General features: G+C 55.3%; 2 protein-coding genes across 2 annotated transcripts in view; one reads left to right on the forward strand and one right to left on the reverse strand.

Moving 5' to 3' along the window:
- The window catches only part of GNAO1 (G protein subunit alpha o1), a 164,482-nt gene extending 156,524 nt beyond the window's left edge, over nucleotides 1-7,958 (forward strand). The window contains exons 7-9 of the mRNA XM_059383070.1: nucleotides 2,042-2,195; nucleotides 5,332-5,547; nucleotides 6,632-7,958. Of these exons, the coding sequence (XP_059239053.1) occupies nucleotides 2,042-2,195; nucleotides 5,332-5,519 (342 nt within the window). The 3' untranslated portion in view covers nucleotides 5,520-5,547; nucleotides 6,632-7,958. The remainder of the gene's footprint in view (nucleotides 1-2,041; nucleotides 2,196-5,331; nucleotides 5,548-6,631) is intronic.
- Nucleotides 7,959-11,475: 3,517 nt separating this feature from the next.
- Nucleotides 11,476-14,010, reverse strand: part of AMFR (autocrine motility factor receptor) — a 39,108-nt gene continuing 36,573 nt past the window's right edge. Inside the window, exons 13-14 of the mRNA XM_059383957.1 lie at nucleotides 12,488-12,672; nucleotides 11,476-11,842 (exon numbers count right to left, since the gene is read on the reverse strand). Coding sequence (XP_059239940.1) covers nucleotides 11,695-11,842; nucleotides 12,488-12,672 — 333 coding nt within the window. The 3' untranslated portion in view covers nucleotides 11,476-11,694. The remainder of the gene's footprint in view (nucleotides 11,843-12,487; nucleotides 12,673-14,010) is intronic.

Consider the following 14,010-nt stretch of genomic DNA (forward strand, 5'->3'; position numbering starts at 1 on the left):
ATCCCTTCTGGTCCTGGGAGCGCTCCAGCATATGTCCCACCGTATCCCGTGGTGTCCAAAGACCAAAATGATATTTGGGACAGTTGTGGAGTGGGCTTGGGCCTCTGGCTATGGGCTTCCGCTCCTGGTGACCAGCTGCAGGACCAGGCAGCTCTGTGCGGTGGGAGGCTCTTTCCTAGTGGGTCATTGGGTGCCCGAGCATCCATCCTCCGCCCTCAGAGGTGGCGCCATGAGCCTGAGTGTTCCCAGCCCCTGGCCTCGGGCTTCCGTTCACTTGGCCTCTGCCCGTCATCTGAACAGGCCCTGGGAGCCAGCTGGGGCCTGGCTGTGGCCCAGGAGCCACCCCCGCCCCCCAATGCAACTGTGCAGACGGTGAGCCGATGCTGGGGGCCTGAGAACAGAATGTGCTGGTTGAGGCGGGCAGGGTAACAAGATCATAGGTGTTTACTAAACTGGTTTACTGAGCAGGAGGACAAGGCTGCGTCCCACAGCTCGCAGAGGGGCTAAGAACACCAGTTGTGTGAAGGCCCCCAAGGGGCAGGTGAGCCCTTGTCCTGGCAACTTGCCGGAGCCGTAAGAACAGGGTTTGGGGCTGGGAGACCCTTCCAGGTCATTGGGATACTCATGCAGTCACGGGAGAGGGGCTGAAGATGCGCAGACCTGGTCGTGACCCTCTTCTGACTTATTCCCCTAAAGGCTGCAGACGGCTCATCTTGGTGGGACACACCCATTTGGGGTCATAAGCTCTGGCTCAGATCCAGAGCTGGGGCCACATCTCTGCTCTCCTGGGTCTCGGCTCTGCCAGCTCTCCCTCTTCCCTAAGGGTAGTGAGGCAGGGGAAGTGCTGAGCTGGGTGCTCGGCAGAGCGGGGCCTGGTGACTGGTGCCTGGTGACCGGTGGTGGCCGCCCGCCCTCCACTCAGCTAGAGGAAGGTGGCCACAGCGACTCCCCCAGCAATGCACTCAGCTCCCACTGCCTGCTGGGCCCCGGGGAATGAGCTGATCCCCACAGAATAATGCCCCGTGGTGCCCACGCCAGCTCTCTGCGATGATTTGTCTCAGCCTTCTTACTAAAAAGGGACAGCGTGGCCTGGAGTTAACCACGGAGCTGGATTTGGAAAGGATAAGTTCCCCAGGCAAGGACAGGTCCTTGGGGGAAAGTGAGTGGCTGTCCCACATTTCGTGGAAGAACCACCTTCCCAGCAGAAATGGCTTCACTCATGGAGAGATGTGCTCCCCTGCATTGCCAAGAGATACTACTCAAGTTGATAAGCTTGGCACCCTACCATAGAATGAGCCGGTCCTTGCCCAGGCCAAGGGCTACCCCCCAGGATCTGCTCCATTGGGAGCGCCTACCACAGTCACTCCTTTGCTAGCCGTTGGCGTGCGAGACAGTACTTTATGTCTGCATTGCTTCAGACTCTTTGCAGCATCCAACATAGCTGAGTTGGACCCAGCCAGAGGAAGTCTGGCCAGCCCCCCAGAGCCCTTCCCTGGAGGCAGCCTGGGCAGGACCATTTCTCCACAGTGGTGGCCCCCAAGGATGCTGGCAGGAGCCTGGCCTGACTTCCCTCCATCCCTCACCACTCCCAGAGGACATCACCGGCAGACTGGGCCCCAGAGGAAAGACCTGGGCTGGAACTGCCACAGCCCAGCTCTTGGGTTCCATCCACCCCCCCACACCTGCCCATGCAGGGAGCCCCTCCCGTGGCTGGGGACTCTGTCCCAAGGAGGGCCCGCATTGCCCTGGTTCCAGCCTCACCCAGGGAGCCATAACCACGACCCAGCCCAGTCTCTGCCATTAGTCCTGGGACAACAGTATAGACGGCCCCGAACGCTGGACTGAGTGGCCCTGTGCTGTGACAGGTCGCAGCTCTACTGTCATCTTTGGAGGGGCCCCGGGGGCCCAGGAGCCCCTGCGTGAGTTGCTAAGCAGCCCCGTCCCTCCCTCTCAAACCTAATTCTCCTCTTCTCTTTCCCTGTTTCCGTGTCTGTCCGTCCCGCTGTCTGTCTGGCTGTCCTTCCCCAACCTGGGGCTGCAGAACCGCATGCACGAGTCTCTCATGCTCTTCGACTCCATCTGTAACAACAAGTTCTTCATCGATACCTCCATCATTCTCTTCCTCAACAAGAAAGATCTCTTTGGTGAGAAGATCAAGAAGTCACCTTTGACCATCTGCTTTCCTGAATACACAGGTGGGTGTCGGGGAGGCCCCGCTTCTGCCTAGGACCTGGTCTCTTCCAGAGCCTCAAACCAGAGCCCTGGCTGCCCGTGGGTTCAGGGCGGGGCTGCCTGGCCCCTGCCCCAGGACGGCAGGGATGCAGAGACGCACAGTCGGGTGTGACCCGGTTTGGGTCTTCCCAGGACACAGCCCTGGGTGGGGTGGGAAGTGGACCCTCCCGATCCATTGGATTTGCCATGCCGTGACTTGAGAGCACCTTGGCAGGACTCAGGAGGCAGGACAGGACCACAGGCTTCCCCTTTCATCTTGCTCACCCTCTAGAAAAACTCTCCTGCCTCCCCCAGGCTTGCCCGCCAGTGGCGTCCCCTGACCCCTGCGCCAGCAGGCTGCCGGGCCACACAGCACCTTGGCATGAATTCGCAAGCATGGACACATGGCCTGCAAGGCAATCTGGGCTGCTTTTCAGCCCCTACCTGCTTGGGTGCATGGTGTGCAGCACGCCTGCCTGTGCCGGGCCAGGGCCTTCTACCCCTCCCTCACCACCTCTGCCCCCTGCCCCCACATCCCTGCTGTCCTCTGCCTGTGAAGGCCTTTTCCTCAAGTCCAACCACTCCAGTTCTCTGCACACCTCCTCTCTCCCTGCCTGCCTCTCTCCCATCTTCTCAGGGTGGGGGTGGGGCACCTTCTCTGTCATCAGGCTCCAGGAGGACGCGTCACAGACCCCTCCATCACCCCCATGAAGAAGCTCTTTCTGAGGGGGCGGATGAGGGGTCAGGTCGCCTCCTTCAGTGGGCAGAGGGCAGCTGCTGTAGGATGTCCCCACTCTGGGCTGCTGCTAAAGGCTGAAACAGCGCTGATGGGAGGCCAGAGCCCAGCCTTCATTTTTCTGGGGACTGAGAAGCTTCTAGTGGCCCTTAGGGCAGTGGTAGAAGAGGACGTGTCACAAGCTGGCTCCGCCAGGAACCCACACACTGACAACCCCAGAGAGGGAGAAAGGCCTGGACTTGGCTCCCAGGGCTACACAGGTTCCTGAACCCCACCAGATTCCAGAAGAAATAGGGGCTGCCCCCCTACCCCCTCTACTATGAGGAAGAGAGTCAGCCCTCTCATCGCTGGCGGGGAGGAGGACCCATCGGCCTGTCCCCTCATCAAGGCACCACACTGCTTGCGGATCCTCAGGGCGCCCCCCCCCCCCCCATCCCGGGCACAGGCTCCTGGAGCCAGGCAGCTTGCCACTGTGGGCAAACCTGTCACCTGTGCCTCGCCTTCCATCCGGGCACCGCGATACCTAACAATAATGCCCACTGCTCGGGGTGGCCGTCTGGGTCAATGGAAGGAACAGAGCCAGGCGCCAAGCCTACTTCCTAATGTTACTCAGAGGATGAAAACCAAGAAAGGGGAACTGGCCCTGGAGCTAGAGAGAGTCCGGGAGGGCATGGGGGCGAGCCGGAAAGGCCTGGCCCTGAGCTGCCCCGGGGCCGAGGGAGGATCTGCCTGTGGGCGGCCTGGCTGCAGCCTGCTCTCACGGGCACTCCTGCCCTCCCGCAGCCTCAGCTGAGGCCCTTTAGGACCAGTTCAGGTCCTTAGAAAGTGGTGGTGACCAGAGAGGGACTTGGAAGCCACTGGCCCCAGCAGGCCTCCTGAGGCCAGTGCTACCCTTACAGGGCAGGCTTGACCCTAAGCTCTTCCTTGTCCCCAGAGTCTTTTCCCCTGGGAGCCCAGTTTGGGACCTGGTCCGAGCACTGGTCTGTCTTGGTGCTGGGGGGTGTAGGGCTCTGGACACCCCCAGAGAAAGTTAGCCTGAATGTGGGAAAACATGGGGAGTTTTCCAGGGCCTCCAGAGGAATCAAGCTTGAGTTCTAACAGTCTCGCTGGGTAACAAACAGTCCCTGACACGGTGACGCATGGGCGCCACGGCCCGTGGGACACAAAACAGGCCACAGGGCAAGGGGCAGGGGCGGCTGGGGGTGCGAGGTGAGCTCGAAGGGATGGACGGACCCCGCAGATGCTAAGAAGTCACAGCTGGGCACCTTGCCACCTGGTTGGGGCGCCCCATCGGGCTTCTCCTCTCCTTCAGCGCCTCGTCTTGGTGCTCTCTGGGCAGGAAGCTCCTTGACGGGGTCCACCGGGGGCCGAGTCTAATCTTTGAGCTGCCGCTGACTTGATATCTTCGTCACGTTTGCCACTCCAGGCACTTCTGCTTTTGGTCCCAGCTGAGAGTGGGGTTCAGGCCTCTGCCCTGCCCCCCACCTCAGAGACCTCCCTACCCCCTTAATTTTGACATCTCCTCTTCGAGACTCTTGGCCACAGACACCCGAGCCCCAGTCCGTCCCCCCATGGCTCACACCTTACCACTGGAGAGTGGGCCAGGGCAGGCTAGGGCAGGGGGAGAAAGATCCGATCGTTTTCATGCTGGCCAGATCCCAGCTGTGCTAGTGAAAATGGGGCATTTTCCTTCCATGGGACTTTCAGCCAGTTCTCTGTTGGTCCACCTTCCATGGTCACTGAAAGCGGTCTGCAGGGCAGAACTGCAAAGGTTTGGGTTGTAGCTGGCTGGAAAACTGCCCTTATCAGGCCCTGGCCAGGATCCTAGGGGACAGCCAAGGGCTTGTGGAGGGCAGCCAGGCCAGTTACACACGGCAAGCCCCTCGAACTTCCCACTCAGGGAGACCACTGCTCCCAGACCCCAGCCTTGCCGAGGGGCTTCTCGGGAGAGGAAGCCTTAGAGAAAGGAGCGCAGCCACAGCTCGTCACCCACCACAGCCTGGAACACCACGAGTTCTGGGACAGCCCCTTCCCAGGAGCTCTTCTACCAGAATCCCTGTCCTGGTTTAGATCACGGGTGAGTGTGGGGACACGCAGCCTGGGCCCCAGCCTCGGTGTGCTCCCCTAGAAAGCAAAAGGGGTGACTATGGCCCTAGCCCTCCCAGGGCTCCTGGGCGGATCCAGTGTGGAAACAGAGTCAAAGGCCTTACAAGGGCCAGAACCGGACGAATGCTAAGCTGACGGGGTCTTTCCTGAAAGATGCGACCATGCCCGGAACCGCACAGCCCGCGCCTCTGCCGGGAGGGGGTTCCCAGCCTCTCTCCCAGCCCCCCTGCCACTGCAGCTCTCACCAGGGGCCTCCCCCCTATTCTGTCTTGTTGCAGGCCCCAATACGTACGAGGACGCGGCCGCCTACATCCAAGCACAATTTGAAAGCAAAAACCGCTCACCCAACAAAGAAATTTACTGTCACATGACTTGTGCCACAGACACGAATAATATCCAGGTGGTATTCGACGCCGTCACCGACATAATCATTGCCAACAACCTGCGGGGCTGCGGCTTGTACTGACCTCTTGTCCTGTATAGCACCCTATTTGGTAATGACTCCAGCACTCACAGAAAAGCTTGCGCGTGCACACACACACACACACACACACACACACCACTGACAAATGCAAGTTGGTAAATAAACTTTAAAAAGGTATAACAAGACCTTATATATATACAAATATATATTAAAAAAATTCTTTTTAGTTTGTATTAGAAAGAGCTTCGGACAGAACTGACCACCATCCCATAGATCATCAGAGTTTTCCCAGGACAGCAATTGAGCGTGCGTTTGTACGTGTGCACACGCGCTCTCACTCTCTCTCACGCACACACACACACACACACACACGTCGTGGTGGGGGTCCTGGTTTGGGAGTCCATCCTTTTAAGAACAGCCACGTGATTCTACCCTTAGACCCGATATCTGTGAGCAGAGGGAGGGCAAAGAGAGGCCTGGTGGGGGGTCCAGCCTCTCTGCTGCCGCTCCCCCCCGAGGCTGTGCGGTCTCAGTTCTGTCCTGCTCTTGTGCAAATTCCAAAGCCCTTCAAAAACTGGCCAACACCCTAAACCCCTCCCTGCCCTCTACTCCCAACAACAGGAAAACCAAGGATGCTTCTCTCTTGGGTGGCGGTGGTTGTTAATTTCAAGGATTTAGAAGAATCATTGCTCCGACCAATCCACTGTCTCTTGAGTTTTCTTTATTCAAAGGCGAGAGTTGGAGGAACTGGAGACTTGGCCTGCTTTCTAGAGGCAGCGGAGGGGAGGGGACATTGAAACAATGGCTGCAATTCACCTGCAGAGTTGAAGCCAGCCCCCTGGAGAAGAGAAGGGCCCAGAGGGAGCAGGGGGGAGGTGAGGAGGACAGCAGAGGCCTGGGGAGGGCCGGATACTTGTAGGCCTGACCATAGTCAGGGTCCCGTGGGGTGAGGCCTCCCAGGGGGCCTGGGCTGGGCTTTTCTGGAGTTCTTGATCCCTCCTGTGACGCTGCCCCATCTTGTCCTACCCCCCACATTATTAAAAACTTTCTAGGGTTTTGTGTTTTTTTGTTTGTTTTTTATTTTTGGTTGGTTGGTTGGTTTTTAAAATCAAAGAAAATGGTCAGACCAGACCCCCTTATCTCTCTCTCTACAGACTGCTTCACGGACTCTTTGCTGTTGACGTTGATCTCCTGGTAGCATGACCTTTTGGCCTTTGTAAGACACACAGCCTTTCTGTATCAAGCCCCTGTCCAACCTACGACCCCAGAGTGACTGACGGCTGTGTATTTCTGTAGAATGCTGTAGAATCTGGTTTTAGTTGAGTCTTTACATTTAGAATTTGAAAGGAAAAAAAAAAAAAAGAACATTTCTCATGTGCTTTGTAGCTTAAAAAAAAAAAAGAGGAAAAAGAAAAATCATTTCATCCATTTTTTTTTTCTTTTTTGGAAATAAAGCAGCATACACATCTGCACCGGTACCCCCATCCATCCCCAGTGTAGAGCCGCTCCCCCCCCCCAGCCACCCTCCCACACCTGCAGAAGTGCCACCTATCTGCCCGCCCCTCCTGGGGACGTGGGTCCTGGGGAGCGTGGTCAGGCTGAGCTTCCCAGAGCGCCCCACCTGCCATGTGCCAGCCTGCCCCAGGCTCACTCCAGGTTCACCTAGAAAAGCACAGCTCTCACTGGCCAGTAGCTGCCTAAAAGAATAGCGATGGAACATGTAGATAGAGCCCTACAGCAAACCGTTTTCCCACCAACCTCCTTTCTACAGATTCCCTCTGTGATTTGTTTTTGTTTTTGTTTTTGTTTTCATTTTTGCTTTTGTTCTTGTCCCAGTGAGCACTCCGTATCACACACCGGATCAGCTTTCATAGTCTTTGGGAACTGGGGTTGTGGATTTTTTTTCCTTTAACATTTTTGCTTCTCAGTCTCTCCGATGGATGCTTCCTTTGTGTGTGTGCCCCTCCCCCTCCTCTGTTTCAGTGACCTGTGTTCGCTCCTTCTCATGTGGGGATGTTTGTGCTGCAGATAAAAAAACAAACAAAAAAAAAGTTTTTAAATACCACACGATGGAAAAAAAGCAAAAAAAAAAAAATTTTAAAAACAGATGGAATGTAGTGTTTACATGAAAGCCAGTTTCCATGATCAGTCCTATGTCATTTCTACTTTGACTAGTATCCAAACCCCCAACCTCTTCACAGTGTCACTTTTAAGACTTACTATTGGCTGAAGAAGACCAGTCACGGCCATTTCAGATAAAGAGGAGGCAAAAAGACAAAACACACAAAAAAATTAAAAATACAGAAAAAAAAAACTTGAAAAAAAGGAAAAAAGAAAAAAAAAAATAACAGCCCACGGGTCTTTCTAAGCCTTTCTATTCCCAATCGGTGAGGTTTCTGTGATATCTTACACACTGCCAGTCTACTTCTCTGACTAATGGAAAATTCATGTGTAGCTCAATAAAGAGAATGTTTGTCTGTATTTCTGAGTCTCTCACCCTCGGGCTTCGTTCGGACAGGAGGGAAGGAGGGATTTGACTGGGCCAGACATGGGGAGGCTCTCCCCACCCCCCAACCATATGCCTGACCTTCTCCACACCCCCCCCCCCCCCCCCCCCCCCCCCCCCCCGGGGGCCCCCCCCCCCCCCCGGCCCCCCCCCCCCCGCCTCCCCTCACTCAGCTGGTTTGAGGGGAGGGTAGCATTGAGGACTGGAATGGGGGGGAAATAGGGGGTGGGATGGGCAAAGCAGGTAATTCCGAACTTTCTGTTAAGATACCGTCCTGTTTCTTCCCACTGAAGTGAGAAGGTGGGTGGTCGGTCCTAACAAGGCCAAGTTGCCTGGGCCTCCTGCACCGACAGGGGTCACATCCATCCACCTGGACACCTTTAAAAGCCTCCCCTACTGCACCTGGCTGCTAGGAAGCCCACCACAGGCGGAACACACAGGATAACAGATCAGCTCAGCCTGGCACAGGAAATCAAGACTCTCCGCTCCTCCAGGCTGCAGGCCTTACCCTCTTCCCCTAGCTCGCTGGGTTTTGCTAGAATGACCAGCAAACCACTTGAGACTGGGACCTGGAGGGAACCCAGCCCAGCCAAGTCCTTGTATCATGTCCATGGATCACTTCTTAGCCACGCAGTCAGTGCGACAGCCATCTAGGGGGACAGGAGGGCCACAGACAGGTCCTTTGGCTGGATTCCCTCCCCACACGAACAGATGCAACCCCAAGGGTCTTTTGAGTTTTGGGGGGGGGGTGCGGTAGAGGTCTGTCTATACTGTAGCACAGAGCTAGGAGTAACAAGAGGCCTCCCTGTTTGAAAGAGCCGATCCGACACCCCTGGCCTTCCTCCCCTTCCTGTGCTTTTCCCACCAGCAGCCCCTGACCAGCCTGCACAGTGGCTCCCTACCATCTCTGGTGACAGCAAGGTCGCCCGCATGGCCTGCAACTGGACAACATGACACCGGTCTGGGGGCACACCAGCATGAAGACAGAAGGTTGAAGGTGCCGTGACTTTGTCTACCTGAAGTTCCCTAAAAATGAGCCATATTCCAACAGGGTTCTTTCCTACCTTTCAGATGAGTTTTGTAGGTAAAAACAAACAGGACTCTGCCCTATCCTCTTTACAAAGTCAGGAAGTATTTTGGGGGAAAGAGTGCAGGGAAAGACGAGTCAATTAGGACAAGGAGCTAGGGGGCGGCAACCTCTGCCTCACGATTTCTAGAAGCGCCACGAGTGACTCCAGTGCGCAGTCAGGTTGGAACCACTTCTTACCTACCACGAGTAGGGGCGATGAGATGAGACACGGAGGCTTCCAGACGAGGAAGGGCAGCAGGGCAGGCGGGCAGAGGTCACCGCTCGATGTCACCGCTGGTCACAAGGCCGTGGCTCCCTGCATGTGCTATGCCCTGCTTGGCAGAGCCCTCGGCCTGCCTTCCACTCCCGAGAGGACGGCGTCCGCTGGCTGAGGATGATGGCACATGGTCTACACAGCTCTGGTAAGAAATCAGGTCCGTGTGGCCACCTGGACACCTAGGATCTCTATCAGCACAAGAAAGACATCCACGAGGACCACTGTTCTGGGGTTCATAAAAGCCTCAAAATTTGGGGTAGGGGGCGGGGGCTGAGGGTGAGGGACTTTGGAGAACCTAAGATGTCAACAAAACAGGGCCCATAAGAAAATGGAGCGGTAACAGGGACCACTTCCAAAAAAGGCAAAGGCAAGAGGGCAAAGGCAAGTCCACCGTCACTCCCCACAACACCTGTTCGCAGCTGACAAATCGGAGCTGGAGCCCCGGAGACCGCCAGTGCACAGGAGACAGCACAGGATGAGCGCCCCCCCACCCCGCCCCAGTGTGGCCAGACCCTGGCCTGGCCTCCAACCACCGCCCTGCCCTGAGCCTCTGTCCCAGATGCCCCCAAGAAGTGACAAAAGCCAAGCGACTATACAGTGCTCAGGATTCTTTCCTGTCCAGGTACAAAATCTAAGGGCACGTTTAGGGCTTCTCTTCCTGGGTCACTTTAAGCTACAGAAGGCAGGTTTCCGCTTTGATCACGGGCAGACAGCTTTATTCAAATGTCTCAAGACCCTCTAACAGTCTCCAAGCCATTCCCTCTTTTCACACATTTGAAACCTAAGAACACACAGAATGAGGCTCATCTTTAATGTGTGCAACACCTAGGATGTCAGGATGGGGAAACACCCTCCATCAAAGTGGGGTTCAACTCTGGCCCCTCGAAAAGAAACTGCCTTAGCTTCCAGCCACACACAACACACTAGAAGAGTTTGCATTTTATTATTATTATTGTTTTACAATAAAAACAAATAGCTATGCTCTCAGCAAAACAAAACCAATTTTTTAAAAAAATCACAGAAATCTACTAACAGCATTTCAAGGTAAGGCTTTTGAAAGATTTCTTCAAATAAATTATCCTGGCCTAAACATTTACTCATCACTCTTTTCAATTACTTGTCAACATTCCAAAAACTTTCAGTTATGTAAAATACATTTAACTTTGCCAATAATTTTAGATAATACTGGATTCTTCCCCAAAAGACTATCATAAAACTATGCTTTAAAACATTAAAAAAAAAAAAAAAAACAACTTAATCCAAGAGGACATAAAACTGAACTATGTAGCCTGTGATTGCGTGTTTCAAATCCTGGAAGTTAAACGTGTGAAGAATTTGAAGACCAGGTTCAGGACCCAGGTCTGCTCCGAGGCAGGTGGCTTCAACGTCCTACCTATGTTTAATGAAACCACCAGGAGCAAAGTGACAAACAGGAAGAGCTCCGGGAGAGACACAAGAGAGATCTCTTTTTCCGAGGAAGCCCTCTAACGGTGACTGGCCAGTGCGTAAGGTCCTCCTCTTCTCTTAAGGACCAAATCCACAGGCTTTGGCATCGCCTCATTCACTTGCCCAAGGAATTCAAATCCTAATCAAAGCCTGCTGCTCAGCCCCCGTGTCTGGGGTGGGGGGCCGTGAACTCCAGAGCCGGGGACAGACACGCAGCAGTGCTCATGAGCTGCTGGAACCCCAGCGTTACCGGTAAGAAAGCCAACTTTGGGTCAGGGCTCGGCAGGCTATCCCAGATGGAATGGGATACGGCAGGCCGCCACCTCCCACTCTAGTGCCCTGGCCTTTCCCCTCCTCCGCTCCACCCAGCAAACCAAGAGTCACTTCAAGATGCCCTGCCGCCCTGGGGCTCCGGGAGGCTGGGGCTGTGGCCTTAGGGTGCCTCCCCACCGAGAGCAGCGGTCTGACCATCGAAAGTACCCAGCGGTGAAGTTGGGTACTTCCATGGGCCGCCCACTGCCCACGGCTCTTCGGGAGCCCAGCCCCCGCCCTGCCTGCCGAGTTGGAGCTCAGGATACCAGCGGGCACGATCCAGGAATCGGAGCTGCTGGCTGCGGGGTGCCTGGCCGCCCTCTTCCTCTCGGTCAGCCCACCCACCCCCCTCAGAAGCCCAGTCAACGCCAGAAGAGATCAAGCCTCGAATTAAAATGCGCAGTGTTTCTAAAGGGAAGAGAAATGTCACATAGAAAGTATTACAAAAAAGGATTAAGTTTGTCAGCTGTCCAAACACTATTAAGACCACATGCTTTATACAGCGGCAGCGGGGCCGAGCCCCTCCTCGGACAGCGGGCAGAACCGGGGCCAGGCCCGGGCGGCGGCGCTGCTGGAGGCGACGGGGGGTGGGGGTGGCAGCCAAGTGCTAGGAGATCTGCTGCTTCTGGAGCCTCCGTTCGGCGGCCGCAGCCAGCATCCTCCGACGCAGGGTCACAGGGTCGGAGGTCGTGCCTTCTGACGACAGGCAGCTCTCGGAGCCTGAGTCGACTTCAGAACTTCTGTTCAGGAAACGCCTACAAAAGCCAAAGGACTTGCGTGAGATGGGATGGAAGCTCTGGAACATGGACTTGTGAAATGCACAGGCCGTGTCTTTGTCTGTAATTTCCCCATTTCCCAGACAGTGCTATGAGGCAGTCACTCGGCAGCAGCCCGTGAAGAAGATACCTGTCCCCAGACGGGAGAAGCTCTGTGCCGAGGCCTGCTGAGGGCTCTTCAGCCCCTCCTGCTGCACAGGCCACTCGTAGGGCCACCCGAGCGGCCAGGAGGGCGGGCCTGGGAGTGGATACCAGCCCGGGGGGAGCCTCTCTGGGCCTGTTTTTTCAGCTCTACTTCTAGCCCGTAAGTGCAATGACAGTGCTCCCTCCGAGAGGGCAGTGAATCTGATTCATCAGCACAAAGGGCTTAGGTCACACTAGCACACAGGTGCTCCAAAAAAGAGTGACCGAAGCCGTCCACGGGAGACGACCAGCTGCTGGAGGTTACCAGTTAGGCCCAGACCCTTCAGTTTTCCAAGATGTTTGGAATCAGAATGTTTCTAATGGTTTTTCAATGTTGGCCCTCTGTTTAAAAAAGGCACAGTGTGGGCCTGATACAAGGGCCTTTGGGCCACCAGGTTGTGACTGGAGATTTAGATGAGCGAGAGCCAGAGATCAACTCACTTGCGAGCCTGCTGCAGGAGGTCATCCTTCCGCTGGACCAGCATGCGCTGCCTCTCGTCCGCAGACTTGGAGAAGCGGCTCCCCCGGGCCTCAAAGTCTTCTCCCTCACTGGGCTCCACCTCCACCTCGCTGAAATCCAAGGCCTCCTCCAGCCGAGGACTGAGGTCTAGCGGCACACGCTCAGTCTGGGCACAAAGGAAGCGAGGGACCACTGTGACCCCAGGCCACCCTCCTAAGAGCAGATTCCCCACCTAACCCAAGTGCCCCAGTGTTCTTCTGGACCCAGGGGGAGGCGCGCTGCCAGCTGGGGAACCAGCAGCATATGCGGAATGGCCGATGGGGGCTCCTGAAGGACCAGCTGCTGTATAGGCTTGGGCCCCACTAGGAACAGCACCTGACTAAATGTTCGGTATTAGTGAAATTGTTGTACAGGATTATCAATATGGAAAAACAGAGGCACCTCGAAATTGTACTGTCAGAAAGTAATAAAGTTAACTCTCAGTCTGCATTCTGGGAAGGTTCTGTTCAGCTCTACAAGTCACTCTCACACTTACACAAGTATTATTGCAGTTACTGCACAAATTTTATACCTTCACTGGACTCTGAAAACAGAGGCAGGCAGATTAAAAGGGATAAATTCTAAGGATCTTTTTTTAAACAGCTATAAGTCACACGATTCCTTGTGTAACAGGATATTAAAATGGGACTCTCTCAGTTTGGGCTCAAGTTCTGAACACGAAGACAACGCCCAGGCTCCCCCCCCAACACTTGGGCTGTGCTCCTGCCATTGGACCGACCCAAGCAGCCCAGGGTCAGCCCAGCACCCAGCTCTAGGCGACAAGAGTTGAGGTGGAAGAGGCTGAGAGACTGGCATATTTGTAAGCCTTCCTCTGTGTGGCACTCATCTGTCATGCACGGTCACCCGTCCCTGCTTTCAGCCTAGTAAGTGAGGGGACTTTAAGAAAGCCATATGTCCAGACCAACACTCCCTACAGTTTGGGGCCCTGGGAACTGGTGGTGACTAACACCCCTGAGGAATCTCGAGACCAAGAAACTTGCTCGTGGCAGATAAAAATAGTCTCTGAGTGGAGCAAGTTCAACTTGCATTGACCCTAAGGCCCTGTTGTGTGTCCTGGGAGATGGCTGTGGGTCCTGCAGGAGGGGACCAGCCTGAGGATGTTGAAACAGACTTTGCCCACAGGACCACGCGGAGGGTGGTATAGGCTCCACAGAGGTTGGGGCGCGATCACAGAGAGCCGGCCCGGGCTGGGGTTTCCAGTGCTAGATGGGGCAGGGTTCTGTAAGGTAACAACTGTGGAAGATACATAGACAAAGACACACACACACACACACACACACTGGGGTCATGTGGCCAGACCCAACCCGCCCTTCTATACACACATACACACACACAGAGACACAGACACACACACACCACACACAAACACTGGGGTCACGTGGCCAGACCCAACCCGCCTTCCTCCTGAGCCTGACTCCGGAGGAGCTAGAAAGAGCAGCTGGTG

The sequence above is a fragment of the Mustela nigripes genome, chromosome 17 (genome assembly GCF_022355385.1).
Source record: "Mustela nigripes isolate SB6536 chromosome 17, MUSNIG.SB6536, whole genome shotgun sequence".
Taxonomy (NCBI): domain Eukaryota; kingdom Metazoa; phylum Chordata; class Mammalia; order Carnivora; family Mustelidae; genus Mustela; species Mustela nigripes.